Genomic DNA, 17,015 nt, shown 5'->3' on the forward strand with positions numbered 1-17,015 from the left:
AGTTTGCTACAATGTATCAGTGCAGGAAGTTCCCAGAGAGTTTCTTACATTGGATACATTTGTAGCAAAGCCTCAGCAGTGACTCTTGGTTTTGGTAAATGTATAAGCCGATGGTTGTAATGTGCAGGCATTTTAATGTCGGCGAAGTGAATGATTATGAGATATTCTATGTTCTAGAAGAGGACTCTGTGATGTGTGCAGTTCACATGAGGACTTATCTGATAGCAGCCCAAGATAAACATTCCTACAGGTGTTGTGTCCTTTGGGCCATGTCTACCGAGGATAAAGTGACTGCGCCACCAGGTACGGTGGAAGTGGGACTTGATGAACTGTTAAAAGACCAAGGACTCGTCAAAACGGTCAGGTAACAGAAGAGATATAATATCTGCATGTAAAAAGTCAAGAAAGAGTCATAAAAGAAAGAAGAATCAAAAGTAAGTATACAAGCATGGGGAAGAGATTCACGTTTACTTCAAAAGAACTTAAAATATGGAAACTGGTTTCATTGGATTTCTACTGGATGCTCAGTTGTACTTTGAAGGTTATCAGACATAAGAATTGTCTATGGGTCGCTAAACTTTCCCACTATGTTATATGTAGGGATGTGTCAACTCAACATCTGATCTCTTTTTTGTTCATAGGGGACATAAGCTGCCAACAGAGATGTCTTGCAGATGTTAACTCCCTGTCCCCATTGAAAACTCATGCATGCTCACCAAAACGGAGTGCATTGTGGAGGTCGGAAGAACACATAGGAAACACCAAGACTGCAGCATACACATCACATAGGGGACACAGAGACTGCTGTATATACATTGCATAGGAGATACCGAGACTGCAGTATATACATCATATAGAAGACTTCCTCTGTGAAGAGGCTCCTTGCATAGTTAATTACCCAGGGGGGTATTGCATGACCTAAATATATTCCATTACCAACTTGGGACTCTCTACACTTTCAAACTTTACTTCTTAGACTTTTTGAAAACATAAGTAAAAAAAATCAAGAGAAGAGAAAAATAAGAGAGGGAAAAGCCTCGTGTCATAAAGTGTATAATGAGCGATTGGCATGACTGAGGACAGGCAACGTGTCATCGGACGTTGGAGAAAAGTGACAGCTGGAAGTGAAGGAGTTAATATTGGCTCATTTTCCTTATTTTCCTTCTTCCACACATTTTTGGCACCATTTTATACTTCTGAACATGAACAGATGAAGGAAACAAGTCAAACAGGTAACTCAACATTTCCAGAGAATCGAATTGAAGTACATACCCCCCCGCCCCTCTCCATTCTTCTCTGCTCACGTAAGAGGCTGAATCTAACATATTTTTGATTAGAACACTTTACACGGCACTGATATAAAATACGGTTCTGGAGAGTAATCTGATTATTATCTGATTATACAGAAAAGGAGATTATTCACATCCATACTGGTGACAATGGTCAATGGATACAGATTGATACCAGACCATGGACATTGGAGCTACTCTTTAAAGGATTCCTTAGAATGTCATAATGTCAACTCCAAGGTGGTGGATGAATGGTTAGCGTATGTGCTCGACAGGAGAGCACTTGGCTCCATTATTAGTTTAGATGGAAAAGTGCAACCACTTCTGTACTAAAAGTAAGCAGTAGGCATTCTTGTGCCTACTCGCAATTGCTGATATGCCCTTCCTACAAACAGATATCAATTGGTACAATGGCAACTTGTCTAGAAAGAAAGATTAAAAGGGTTTCCATTGTCACAGTGGACCCCAAATGCTTGGAGTAAAGTAAAATAAATCCAGATAGTACTCACCCTACCTTCCTCCAACGCTGAATCTCCGCATCGGCTCCAGGCTGTATTTTAGTTACAGTATTGATGCCACAACTACATTGCCTATGACCACTGCAGGCAATCACTGAGATCACTAGCTTTGCTGATGAAGATGGCACAAGCCAATGGATCTGAGTAATCGGCTGTAGTTGTGATGTCACAGCCCAAGGATTGGAGCAGCAGCAGAGATATGGGTGATCCAGGGGAGGGTGAGTACCTGGATTTATTATTTTACTTTACTGAAAGTGTTTGGTGTCCACTTGGATGAAAGTAGAAAATTCCTTTAAAGGAGAAAACATCAGTATTGTCATGATCCAGACCGGGTTTTGAGTCCTGTCTTCCCTTTTCCCGGTCTGATCATGTCAGGGGTTACCTTTTCTCAGCCTCAGTCTAGTCTTAGGTTTGCTATTTATCTCCACTGTGTCCTACAGACCATGTCAGTTATAGCTTCTGCCTACGGCATGAGTAGCTGACTCTGGTTATATCCTGATTTGTCCTGCTGCAATTTCTGACTGTTCATTCTCCTCCCCCCGTCCAGATTCCGTGGTTTCCCTTCATGTTTGGACTCTCTGGTACTTGACTTGGCTCTGACTCCGACCTGACTCTGTCTTTTGCTCCTGGTACTTCTGCTTCTGTCTGGTATTGACCCTCTGGCACATCTCTGACTCTGAGTTGATTTTCCCCTTGGTACTACGTTACTCTTCTGGTTTTGATGCGGCTTGTTTGACTACCCTGTTGCCACCTGGTGGTGGCCTCGCTGCAGCGCTGCAGGTCTGCTCTGGCAAGTGTTGCAGTCTTCCCTTCACTCTACTGCCATCTAGTGGAGCGTGCATCTACCTGCATAGCTGCGGCATGACAAGTATAATGGTTCTTAGGCTCCTTTCACCTTGCGTTCTTGTCCACGATCAGTGGTCCTGTCGGTGCTTGCATTTGAAAACGGGATTCAGGCATATGTGAAGATGGGGCCATTGACTATAATGATCCTGACAGAGTCATGCATATGCCCGAATTCCGTTTTGCAAGGGGCTCCGAAGCAAGTACCAATGGGACCACTGAACGTGTGCAAGAAAGTCATGTGAAAGCACCCTTATCCAGGCCATGAAACTTTTTTACAATACTGTCCGAAATCCCAACATGACACATGCCCATATATCTGAAGAACAAGCTTTAATGACGGAAGGTCTGTGGTTTTCTAATCTACTAGCTCCATTTCTGGTAACCAAAGGAGGAATTAACCTGTTCCAGGAATACTCAGGATATTGCAGCAAGTCCAGGAGGATGCAGATCACACATCACTTATCCAGTAGCCAACATGATAACAGCTGATAGGGGGTCATTACAAATGTGCAAATACTGAGCAAACAATCCTAGTGTCTGCCTCTTCAGTGACTATATCGGCACCGTAGATGGCCAGTGGCTTCTGAAGGCTGAACGTGATGGCCATGAAACACAGAGCCCCAAAGGGTGGCGTATAATTTCAATATCTTGACTAGTATTTGGTATCAATACATCTTTGGAGGGGGAAATGGCTCAGTGCTGTTGGTCTGCTGCCTGTCTTTCCAAGGTCAGCACACATGGTCAAGTGAACTTGGCCTTAAAGATATATACAATTTAGGAGGGTCGCTTGTCGCCTGCAGAAGAACACAGCCACTTGCTGGGCAAACACAATTATGAGCCTGTCTGGAGTCTCCTGGTAACCAGCAAAATGGGGGAAACTTGCAAATATGATGAAACAATTGTGAATCCGCTCATAAGAAGCTCAACACCGGCTCATAAAAAAAAACCTATTTACACTGAACAAACCTCAGCTGAAATGAGAGCAGTGGCACCATTTTCACCAAGCCTCTGGCTGTGACTCTTTAGAGAATAAACATGAATGCAATAAGAGTGAGATTGTCAAATATTCTGGATTATACAATGCCCAGAAAACCAAAAAACCTATCATTCTTCCAGCCCTAAAAATATAATCTGCATTGCGCGACATTACTTGGATATATTTAGTTAGGTGGCGCCGTTACAATGGAAGAACATTAGTTCTCTGCAATACATGACCAGGGATCAGCACCACCTGTTGCTGGTTACTAGCGCTGATAAGTAAGATTAAGACAAGACCCCCTGGGTATGTGGTAATATCCTGGCTGGCAGTGGCTTAAATATACGATAATTACACCTGCAACTGGTGCAAGACAAGATCCCATCACCTGGTCTGGTGGTAAAGAGGCAGGAGAGATATCCCATTTCCATTATCTCCTTTCCTTATTATCTGACCACAGGAATGAATGGAGGGGAGCAGATAAAGCAGAGGGGGAGATCTTAGTATGGAGCCCCCTATTGGTCATAATTGGTTATTATGGAGGTGGCCTTTTTTTCTGTTGAGTCCCTATGGAGCGGTGTTTTGTAATGGATCGGGCTCCTAGATACAGTTCTGAGAAGTAGGAAACACAGTAACAAAACGAGAGTTGTGCCGCCGACTGCTCAGTTTATTCAGCTCCGCTCTAAGGACAGTTTACCTCCACGTTCTGCCTATTCATCCACTTAAGACGCATTATTATTACGGAGAGGTCAATGATTATCCTTTCTCAACTAGCCATTGCAAAGTTGTGCAACACTGAATGGCTATAATGGACAGAAGAGGACTCCTTAAGATGTTGACACTCTTCAGGTCCCTCCCTGAGAGCTACACAAATAGTAGTTTATAAACGGACTGCTCTGCAATGGAGTCTCTTGTTCCCTCTATGCCTAGACTAGAGGTGCAGAAGGAGCTGCCTCCAACCTTAAAGGCTAGAAACACTTTGGCAGAGATTTGCTTTCTAAATAAGTCTTCAATTAAAAAAAAAAATTTAAATCCACCATTTTGCTGCTGCGAACATCAGGAAGTATTTTATTTAGCAAAAAACATAACAAAATCTGCTCCTAGTTCTGATGGCTCTCACTGCTCCCACCTAGTTTTTATCTGTATTAGAGAGAGCAGCAAGGAACAGATTATACACAGATCTCCAAAGAGGGAGAAAGCAGCTATAGTCACAGGGAGGGCAGAGGGAACAAGCTGTAGGTAAAGAGGAAAGCCCGTAAAGGGGAAATAAATACAGGAAATAAGCTGTGCTTGTTACGCATCTTTCCCGGATCTGCGTTTTGCGTCCCTCACACTGGTCAGCTAAAAACTGTTGCGCTCCACATCAAGATTTGCAAATGGCCAGATGTGATCCCATGTAATTATCTGCCCAGGCCTAGACAAGGCTCACCAAGTGTTCCTAAGACTTTTAGTTGTCAGTGCACTGTCCATGTCTGCCTATCGCTTCCTGTAACCCTGCTACCTGTCTGTGGTCTCCAGGACATCACCTGTCTGCCTGTGGCTTCAACTGTCTGTGTCTTATGTGCCTCAATCACCTGCTGCACCGACGCGCGTGACCTTTGTGCCCACCTGGAACTTGACCTTGGATGATACACCTCACTAGATGAGGCTAATCGATCCGGATCGTTGTCGGTATCGCTGCAGCGTCGCTATGTGTGACGGTACCTTTACCCATGATGGGGGTTTTGAGTAACAGCGCTGTTTTATAAACTAATTAAGGCAGCAACACCCTGTATACAGACATAAATCTAATCCAGACGGTATTTCTGACAGAGACACTCCCACAAGAGAAAAATATGAAACTTGGATTTGGTGGGAAACTGCATGTACGGCAGACTGATAATGAAGGAAGATTGCAGATACAGTAGTAATTTCTTAAAGCTGACCACTAACATCATTTCTTCTATGTCAAAGGTGTCCACAGCCTTAAGCAGACCAAGGACACTACAGCAGGATCTGTCCATGATCTATGGACGAAAGAACTTCCAAACTGTTCCCTGGTTGCAGATGTCGAAGGAAACAAGCATTCGGAACTGTGGATTTTTAGAAGTTGATGACAGTGGTGTCGGAAATTGGATTGTGACCCCTAGTACATTGAAGCTGCATACTCAGCTAATTTGAGCGTGCATGCTAAGGGTGAGGATACTCGGTACTCGAGATTTCTCGAGCACGCTCGGGTGTCCTCCGATTATATTTTAGTGCTCGGACATTTAGTTTTCATTGCTGCAGCTGAATGATTTACATCTGTTAGCCAGCATAAGTACATGTGGGGGTTGCCTGGTTGCTACGGAATCCCCACATGTACTTATGCTGGTTAACAGATGTAAATCTTTCAGCTGCGGTGAGGAAAACTAAATCTCCGAGCACTAAAAAATACTCGGAGGACTCTTGAGCGTGCTCGGGAAATCTCGAGTAACGAGTATATTCGCTCATCACTAGTTAGCACCCCAGTATGTTTGGATAACACCTTATCCCAGCACGTTCGCTCATCACTGGCTATACGTCTTCTTGGGAGGATAAGAAATGATGGACACCTTCACGTAGCACCAGGATATAGAAAAGGCAATGGTTATCGATACATTTGATTTCTTTCAGAACATTAGAAACTTGTTTGAGGGTATAAACCCCTTTCTCACACAAATAATATTAAGAATAAATGCAATAAACACCTTTTAAAGGTGAAGCTTCTGCACTGAGGTCTGACTTCTATTACATATATATATATATATATATATATATATATATATATATATATATATATATGAATTATATTATATATATTATATACAAGAGTGCCTGCTCCACTATACGTTGTCATGCGTAAAGCTAAATCCTATATAATATTAATCCAAATACCAATTAGCTCTGATTTTGCTGAGTGCAGATTAGGAAGGTAGGGCAGAGGCATCAGGACTAAGGATTAGGTCACTACCTGGAGTCCAGTCTTCTCCCCCTGTCTGCAGGACCAGAGGGGGTACGTGGGATCTCCATCCCAATCTACAGGGAAATCAGAGGTGTTAATGATCGTCGGTGCTGATACCTTCCCATCCTGTGCAGATAATTATCTCTGCGACAGCAGAGAAGTCATTAAGACGACATCTCAATCATTGACGGCTATCAATGGAAAGATTTGTCCAGATCGGTCAGAAATTTTTCACTATTAGCTTTCATTATCCGGCCTCGTAATGGGATTTGCAGTGATGGGATCCACAACAATAATAGTTTTTTTCTAAACCGTGGCTTTCCACATAGAACTACAACTCCTAGTCTCCAGCTATCAGGGTATTTTTTGCTTCCCTCCACATTCAGCAGCTGAGAGGTGCGGAAGCTCGCACGGCCCCCAAATCTCATATCTATGGTTGGACATACAGTATGTACGAAAAACAGCAATAAAGGTAAAGCCTAAAGGTACCGTCACACTGGACGATATCGCTAGCGATCCGTGACGTTGCAGCGTCCTGGCTAGCGATATCGTCCAGTGTGACAGGCAGCAGCGATCAGGTCCCTGCTGTGATATCGCTGGTCGGGGAAGAAAGTCCAGAACTTTGTTTCGTCGCTGGATCTCCCGCTGACATCGCTGAATCAGTGTGTGTGATGCCGATTCAGCGATGTCTTCGTTGGTAACCAGGGTAAACATCGGGTTACTAAGCGCAGGGCCGCGCTTAGTAACCCGATGATTACCCTGGTTACCATCGTTAAAGTAAAAAAAAACAACCACTACATACTTACCTACTGCTGTCTGTCCCCGGCGCTCTGCTTCTCTGGTCTGGCTGTGAGCGCCGGGCAGCCGGAAAGCACAGCGGTGACATCACCTCTCTGCTTTCCGGCCGCTGTGCTCACAGCCAGTACAGAGAAGCAGAGCACCGGGGACAGACAGCGGTAGGTAAGTATGTAGTGGTTGTTTTTTTTTACTTTAACGATGGTAACCAGGGTAAACATCGGGTTACTAAGCGCGACCCTGCGCTTAGTTACCCGATGTTTACCCTGGTTACCCGGGGACTTCGGGATCGTTGGTCGCTGGAGAGCTGTCTGTGTGAAAGCTCTCCAGCGACCAAACAGCGACGCTGCAGCGATCCGGATCGTTGTCGGTATCGCTGCAGCGTCGCTGAGTGTGAAGGTACCTTTAGGCTAAGGACCCAGCCTCTGAGCTCATGGATGGTAATTAAAGGGAACGTGTGACCAATTTTTGATTATATATATATATATATATATATATATATATATATATATATATATACTGTATATATACAGTACAGACCAAAAGTTTGGACACCTTCTCATTTAAAGATGTTTCTGTATTTTCATGACTATGAAAATTGTACATTCACACTGAAGGCATCAAAACTATGAATTAACACATGTGGAATTATATACTTAACAAAAAAGTGTGAAACAACTGAAATTATATCTTATATTCTAGGTTCTTCAAAGTAGCCACCTTTTGCTTTGATGACTGCTTTGCACACTCTTGGCATTCTCTTGATGAGCTTCAAGAGGTAGTCATCGGGAATGGTTTTCACTTCACAGGTGTGCCCTGTCAGGTTTAGTAAGTGGGATTTCTTGCCTTATATATGTGGTTGGTAATATCAGTTGTGTTGAGCCGAAGTCTGGTGGATACACAGCTGATAATCCTATTGAATAGACTGTTAGAATTTGTATTATGGCAAAAAAAAGCAGCTAAGTAAAGAAAAATGAGTGACCATCATTACTTTATGAAATGAAGGTCAGTCAGTCTGAAAAATTGGGAATATTTTGAAAGTGTCCTCAAGTGCAGTGGCAAAAACCATCAAGCGCTACAAAGAAACTGGCTCACATGAGAACCGCCCCAGGAAAGGAAGACCAAGAGTCACCTCTGCTTCTGAGGATAAGTTTATCCGAGTCACCAGCCTCAGAAATCGCAGGTTAACAGCAGCTCAGATTAGAGACCAGGTCAATGCCACACAGAGTTCTAGCAGCAGACACATCTCTACAACAACTGTTAAGAGGAGACTTTGTGCAGCAGGCCTTCATGGTAAAATAGCTGCTAGGAAACGACTGCTAAGGGCAGGCAACAAGCAGAAGAGACTTGTTTGGGCTAAAGAACACAAGGAATGGACATTAGACCAGTGGAAATCTGTGCTTTGGTCTGATGAGTCCAAATTTGAGATATTTGGTTCCAACCACCGTGTCTTTGTGCAACGCAGAAAAGGTGAACGGATGGACTCTACATGCCTGGTTCCCACCGTGAAGCATGTAGGAGGAGGTGTGATGGTGTGGGGGTGCTTTGCTGGTGACACTGTTGGGGATTTATTCAAAATTGAAGGCATACTGAACCAGCATGGCTACCACAGCATCTTGCAGCGGCATGCTATTCCATCCGGTTTGCGTTTAGTTGGACCATCATTTATTTTTCGACAGGACAATGACCCCAAACACACCTCCAGGCTGTGTAAGGGCTATTTGACCAAGAAGGAGAGTGATGGGGTGCTACGCCAGATGACCTGGCCTCCACAGTCACCAGACCTGAACCCAATCGAGATGGTTTGGGGTGAGCTGGACCGCAGAGTGAAGGCAAAAGGGCCAACAAGTGCTAAGCATCTCTGGGAACTCCTTCAAGATTGTTGGAAGACCATTCCTGGTGACTACCTCTTGAAGCTCATCAAGAGAATGCCAAGAATGTGCAAAGCAGTCATCAAAGCAAAAGGTGGCTACTTTGAAGAACCTAGAATAGAAGACATAATTTCAGATGTTTCACACTTTTTTGTTAAGTATATAATTCCACATGTGTTAATTCATAGTTTTGATGCCTCCAGTGTGAATGTACAATTTTCATAGTCAGAAACATCTTTAAATGAGGTGTGTCCAAACTTTTGGTCTGTACTATATATATACAGTGGGGCAAAAAAGTATTTAGTCAGTCAGCAATAGTGCAAGTTCCACCACTTAAAAAGATGAGAGGCGTCTGTAATTTACATCATAGGTAGACCTCAACTATGGGAGACAAACTGAGAAAAAAAAATCCAGAAAATCACATTGTCTGTTTTTTTAACATTTTATTTGCATATTATGGTGGAAAATAAGTATTTGGTCAGAAACAAAATTTCATCTCAATACTTTGTAATATATCCTTTGTTGGCAATGACAGAGGTCAAACGTTTTCTGTAAGTCTTCACAAGGTTGCCACACACTGTTGTTGGTATGTTGGCCCGTTCCTCCATGCAGATCTCCTCTAGAGCAGTGATGTTTTTGGCTTTTCGCTTGGCAACACGGACTTTCAACTCCCTCCAAAGGTTTTCTATAGGGTTGAGATCTGGAGACTGGCTAGGCCACTCCAGGACCTTGAAATGCTTCTTACGAAGCCACTCCTTCGTTGCCCTGGCGGTGTGCTTTGGATCATTGTCATGTTGAAAGACCCAGCCACGTTTCATCTTCAATGCCCTTGCTGATGGAAGGAGGTTTGCACTCAAAATCTCACGATACATGGCCCCATTCATTCTTTCATGTACCCGGATCAGTCGTCCTGGCCCCTTTGCAGAGAAACAGCCCCAAAGCATGATGTTTCCACCACCATTCTTTACAGTAGGTATGGTGTTTGATGGATGCAACTCAGTATTCTTTTTCCTCCAAACACGACAAGTTGTGTTTCTACCAAACAGTTCCAGTTTGGTTTCATCAGACCATAGGACATTCTCCCAAAACTCCTCTGGATCATCCAAATGCTCTCTAGCAAACTTCAGACGGGCCCGGACATGTACTGGCTTAAGCAGTGGGACACGTCTGGCACTGCAGGATCTGAGTCCATGGTGGCGTAGTGTGTTACTTATGGTAGGCCTTGTTACATTGGTCCCAGCTCTCTGCAGTTCATTCACTAGGTCCCCCCGCGTGGTTCTGGGATTTTTGCTCACCGTTCTTGTGATCATTCTGACCCCACGGGGTGGGATTTTGCGTGGAGCCCCAGATCGAGGGAGATTATCAGTGGTCTTGTATGTCTTCCATTTTCTAATTATTGCTCCCACTGTTGATTTCTTCACTACAAGCTGGTTGGCTATTGCAGATTCAGTCTTCCCAGCCTGGTGCAGGGCTACAATTTTGTTTCTGGTGTCCTTTGACAGCTCTTTGGTCTTCACCATAGTGGAGTTTGGAGTCAGACTGTTTGAGGGTGTGCACAGGTGTCTTTTTATACTGATAACAAGTTTAAACAGGTGCCATTACTACAGGTAATGAGTGGAGGAAAGAGGAGACTCTTAAAGAAGAAGTTACAGGTCTGTGAGAGCCAGAAATCTTGATTGTTTGTTTCTGACCAAATACTTATTTTCCACCATAATATGCAAAAAAAATGTTAAAAAAACAGACAATGTGATTTCTGGATTTTTTCTTCTCAGTTTGTCTCCCATAGTTGAGGTCTACCTATGATGTAAATTACAGACGCCTCTCATCTTTTTAAGTGGTGGAACTTGCACTATTGCTGACTGACTAAATACTTTTTTGCCCCACTGTATATATATATATATATATATATATATATATATAGCCGTAGTGGTACAGCTGCATAGGCGCTTGTCCCCCCCAAAACACATGGCTTATTTTGTGGAGATTTAATGCGCCAGTCATGAGAAAACTACAATAGAAGCCATATGCAAATCAAGCAAGATGTGCACTGGGGGCGTGTCATTGCACTTGGTTTGCTTCTTTGTTACACGCCCCCAGCGCACTTTCATACTGATTTGCATATGGCTTTTATGTTACATTTCTCAAGGGATTGTTCACTTTGGATAATCATGTTTTATTTGAAGGGATTCCCCCCAAAAAACAAAAAGAAAACATATCCCCCCTCCTCTAGTCCCCAGCAGTCAACTGTAATGTGTAGGAGGAACCTGGCAGTAGGTTTGTAATTAGCCTACAGCACCTCCAGAGGAGAAATGATGCACTGCACAGTAAAATCAATGGACTGCCTGGGGGACCCAGCACTTCTAGGCATCTCATAAAGTCGGAGATGCTCTTTGTTATTGTGTGTAATAATGGCGGTTCTTAATAGGGGACTTTTCTCTATTAATCAGAGTTCCCTAATCAGTTGTTTCAAAATTTAGAACAACCAATAAAGTGTTTTGTTTTTTTGTTGCTTTTTTTTTTTTTAGAGTGGAGAGTATTCTTTGGCTAGGCCTTTAGTAAGTGATCAGTGGGGGTCTCACCCCCAAAACACACATGGAGGATGCAGTGGCGCTCACTGGTGCACAGCATCGTCATTTCACACTGTGCTAGAATGACAGATCTTATTTGTCTCGTATCCTGTTCCAATGACTCCAAGATAGAAAAAATTCTATTTACGCCCCTCATTCAGCCAATGCTTCCTCTCTTACCCCTCTGTGGTAAAACCATGGAAAGATTAGATCATCACTTTTGCAACGAGGTGCAATTATTGCATAATCCTGCTTATGGAGGATGGAGGGGGCTGAGAACATGGCACCAAATCTAATACAAATACGTCTGGTGTGAAGACGATGAAGGGGGGCTTGTATAGTTAACTTTTATTATATTTGGAAGATGCAGGAAGCCTGTACAAAGCATTACATTCCCTACAGTATAAGAGTCAGGGGTTTCTATAAGCGCTGCTGCTACACTAGGTAGGTGGTATTAGTACCTTTGTATCGTAGAAGATGACCACACTGGACACAGGCGCTTGGACCTGGTCAGGCGCGGGCTGGGCCGGGTGGCAGAAATGCATATGCCCCCCGGGCCGGTGTCTAAGCAGCTGCACAGGGCCGCTGGAGGACTGGCAGTGACTAATACATAGCGCACCTGTAGTGCGCGGTGGTGTCATCCCGCTAGCAGCCCTGACATGCAGGCTGCAGGGGTATGCGATGAGCAAGCTCCTAAGCGTCACTGCCACTGTCTCTGAGGGAGAGAGCCAGCAGCCAAGATGAAAGGTCAGCATACCGGCCTGTGTGTGCACGGAGCTTCAGCTTCTCCTGCTCTTATCTGCTATCCCGGCAGAGAAGGAGAGACGGGGGAAGTGCCGGGACAGTGCAGAGCTCTGAGCAGGAGAAACTGAAGAGCTGCACATGGACATCAGCCGCCCCTGCACCACAGAGGAGAGTGTGTGATGTGTGTATGAGGAGAGCGTGTGTGTGTGTGTGTGTGTGTATGAGGAGAGTGTGTGTATGAGGAGAGTGCGTGTGTGTGTGTATGAGGAGAGTGTGTATGTGTGTATGAGGAGAGTGTGTGTGTGTGTGTGTATGAGGAGAGTGTGTATGTGTGTATGAGGAGAGTGTGTGTGTGTGTGTGTATGAGGAGAGTGTGTATGTGTGTATGAGGAGTGTGTGTGTATGAGGAGAGTGTGTGTGTATGAGGAGTGTATGAGATAAAGAGATATATAGATGATAGATAATAGATATAATAAATAGAAGATAGAAAGACAGAGAAATAAATAGATGCCAGATAGATAATCCCCATGCACATCTATGGGCACAATTTCCAATCTATATAGACCCGGTCGCCCTCGGTGCCACATGGTTTCTCTTGTGCATCTCTGCTGCAGTTTTACTATTTTCGGACAAGGTTCGCTGTTTCTGGTGCATATCTGTAATCCATCTACAGCCCTGCTGGTGCAAAGTGCAGGCATACTGGTGCAAGCTGCACATGCGACTGGTGTGAACTGGCATTGGGCAAACACAAGTACGTGCAATGCAGGCGCTATAGGAGCCCAGGGGCGAGTGCCCGCAGCGGCGGCAGGTAGCAGCCATGGCAGCGCCGCCTGTGTCCAGCAGGTGTCGCTGCGCCGCCCTCTCTACTGTATATATACCGCGCCGTGCGCACTGTGCCGTCAGTCATTAGCAGGAAGGGCGCAGGGTGCAACACAGCGAGAGGCTGCCCGAGCTCACCCTGGATTCCCGGAGCTCGTCACCATGCTTGGCTGGCTATAGGAGCTCCATGGAGCTAGCCAACTTCTACGAGGTCGAATCCCGGCCATCCATGAGTGCCCAGCCGCATCCTCAGCACGGTGCATACCCCTACCGGGAGCCCCAGACCACCGGAGACCTGAACGAGCTGTGTGAGAACGAGAACTCCATAGACATCAGCGCCTACATCGACCCTGCAGCCTTCAACGACGAGTTCCTGGCTGACCTCTTCCATAGCAGCAAGCAGGACAGAAGCAAGGGGGTGATTGACTACCAGCAGGGCCCTGGAGCTGGGCACCCCCAAATGTATGGCTGCATGGCCAACTATATGGACAACAAGCTGGACAGTGCGGGCTTAAGACCTCTGGTCATCAAACAGGAGCCCAGGGAGGAGGAGGAAGCAAACAGGGCATCCCTGGCAGCTCTGTACCCCCACCATGCCCCCCAACACCCATCCCACCTGCAATACCAGGTAGCTCACTGTGCGCAGACCACCATGCACCTGCAGCCTGGGCACCCAACCCCACCACCCACCCCTGTGCCCAGCCCTCACCACCACCCTCACCATCACCACCATCTTCTGCAGACTTCTTCAGCCAAGGGGATGTCTTCTGCGTCTTCCACATCTTCATCTTCTTCAGAGACCAGAGGCAAGTCCAAAAAGTGGGTGGACAAGAACAGTAATGAGTACAGGGTGAGGAGGGAGAGGAATAACATTGCGGTGAGGAAGAGCAGGGACAAGGCAAAGATGCGCAACGTGGAGACCCAGCAGAAGGTCCTGGAGCTGTCCAGTGAGAATGACAAGCTGAGGAAGAGGGTGGAACAGCTGAGCAGAGAGCTGGAGACCCTCAGGGGCATCTTCAGACAACTCCCAGAGAGCTCTCTGGTCAAAGTCATGGGCAACTGTGCGTAATGTCCAAGACCTTCCAAAAAAGACTCGTCCACACTTCTTCCATCCAAGATGGACCTTAACCAAGAGTGACAGAGACCCTCCTCTGAACTTGGGATACCATCCTTGTCCCCTTTTTATACCTGACACACCTGGATTCCAACTTCTCAGACTTTTTCCAACTTATGGGATGTGATGTGGTGCTAGCACAATCTACAGCCCCTATTAAACTTCCCATTTCCAGCATAGATTTCTATTTTTTTGTCCATATTTTTGTACTATTTTTATGAGCTGACCTGTTATCATATATGCTGTGGATGTGGCCAAATGTTTATATACCGGGGTAACTTTTTCCTATATTATATAGCTTGTGTCCATGGAAGCCTTTGGGGCCCTAAATGTTAACATGACTGGGACCAGACTGGGTTTGAATGTATGAACAGGGTCTATACTACCTGCACCTTATACCTTTTATTGTGCCTTATAAAGAACCAATAATTGATGTATCTGTTACTGTAGAAATGTCACCTCCAGCCCGGCTGCCTTACAGAGCCCCCCCCAGCTGTATGTTCTTCAGGTACCATTTCATAGGAGACCACTCGGACGTATTCAGGCACAGACAGGAGAGAGTCCCTGTGCAAGAACAATATATGGGCCCTTTGCAGTCCAATAGATCATCATAATGCAAAATTCCACCTGTTTTGGAGGTGGAGATGGGCCCCTGTGCGGCCGCACAGGTTGCACCAGGATATGTCGGCCCCTGTATTCAGTTCTATTGCATGCCCACCGTAAGAGTCTGTTGCTAAATACTTACAGCCTTGACCCCGAGTGCCATAGAAATGCAAACGCACAATGACTTTATGAAAGTCCCAAGCCTTGGCCATGTCGTAGTCAATGCTATGCAACAGCCACACATTGCATTGGATATATATGTCATTTACTGTATTCATTTGTTTGGATCTCACAGAGATCGATTTTAATCTGGAATAATATTCTATAGCTGCTATTTGCTGGCAAGTTTATCGTCTGGAGCTGTAAATAAGGCCTCTAACTCCTTTCCCTTTAAAAAAAAATAAGTGGACCCAGTGGAATGTGAAACTTTTGTTGGTTTTTAAGCTTTATACATTTCCTTTTTTTGTGTGCTATATCTTGCCATTAAAATAACAAAAATTTCAGTGTAACTAACTGGCTGCAAAAATATATATTTTATATATGGGATGATTGACAGATGGTGCACTTGAGTTTTTAAAACTTTATTTATGCATCTCGCATTTGTGGTTTGCCACCAGCAGTGGTGGAACTACAACTCCCATCGTGCGCTAGGAGTTGTGTCTCCACAATTGCGAATCAGTCATCTACACTTTAGTGGTCAGTCTATATCCGGCGCTGCTTAGCTAGCCAGGCCCGTTGTGCTAAAGTATTACAATCTGTATAAAAAAAGACCCGAAAAAAAGTTTTAATTTTTAATCTTATTTTTAAAAAAGTTCTGTATATTAAAAATAAAAAGTATTGGAGAATTCACCTATTTGTTATTAATTATGCTGTGGAAACACAACTACGTATCTGTTTTTATTTGCAACCTAAATAAAGAATATACGTTGACAAATAATCATCTGATGGTTTCTTTTCAGACCTGCAAAAATGAAATGTTACATAATGTCAATGTTTATCTTCTGCATTGTGATAATCCAACCTTATTAAGGTAAATTATATGGGAAACCTCTGCTGAAGCAGTGTCAGGGTATGTGCACACGATGCGGATTTTGCTGCCGATCCGCAGCAGTTTCCCATGCGTTTACAGTTCAATGTAAACCTATGGGAAACCAAAAACGCTGTGCACATGCTGCGGAAAAAAACACGCGGAAACGCAGCGGTTTACATTCCGCAGCATGTCACTTCTTTCTGCAGATTCCGCAGCGGTTTTACAGCTGCTCCTATGGAAAACCGCAGGAAATCCGCAGCGGTTTTCCACTGCGGATTTATCAAATCTGCTGAAATCCGCTGCAGAAAAATCTGCAGTGGACCTAGAATACGTGTGCACATACCCTCATATTACTGACCTAGAATACGTGTGCACATACCCTCATTACTGAGCTATTGCAAATGACAAACTTAATCCTTATACATCAGACTGGATTTTCACTTTTACAAAACTCGGCTTATTTGCATCTGACAGATTCATCTCTCTTAAGTCACTCGTGTGAGTTTCAGCTCTGCTACATTCAATAGTGTAAGGCTGCCGTCACACTATCAGTATTTGGTCAGTATTTTACATCAGTATTTGTAGCCAAAACCAGGAGTGGAACAATCAGAGGAAAAGTATAATAGAAACATATGCACCACTTCTGCATTTATCACCCACTCCTGGTTTTGGCTTATAAATACTGATGTAAAATACTGACCAAATACTGACAGTGTGACGGCAGCCTGACTCTTGTGTGAGACTCCGCCTGCAGCACCTGAACGTGAATATTTCATATATTCCTGTAAGGGGCATAGAAGTGGCTATTAAATATTAGGCCTCGACCACTTAACCAACAAGCTGTCGCCTCCGGGAGATTGAAATATTTTTTTCAAGTGTTT

General features: G+C 44.5%; 1 protein-coding gene across 1 annotated transcript; it reads left to right on the plus strand.

The window, feature by feature from the left end:
- The first annotated feature begins 13,455 nt into the window (after positions 1 to 13,455).
- Positions 13,456 to 16,041, plus strand: CEBPA (CCAAT enhancer binding protein alpha). Its single transcript, XM_069739228.1, has one exon. It carries the CDS (start codon positions 13,575 to 13,577, stop codon positions 14,454 to 14,456), a length of 882 nt encoding a protein of 293 aa, XP_069595329.1. The 5' UTR covers positions 13,456 to 13,574; the 3' UTR covers positions 14,457 to 16,041.
- Positions 16,042 to 17,015: the final 974 nt, after the last annotated feature.

The sequence above is a fragment of the Ranitomeya imitator genome, chromosome 9 (assembly GCF_032444005.1).
Source record: "Ranitomeya imitator isolate aRanImi1 chromosome 9, aRanImi1.pri, whole genome shotgun sequence".
In the NCBI taxonomy this organism is placed as follows: Eukaryota; Metazoa; Chordata; class Amphibia; order Anura; family Dendrobatidae; genus Ranitomeya; species Ranitomeya imitator.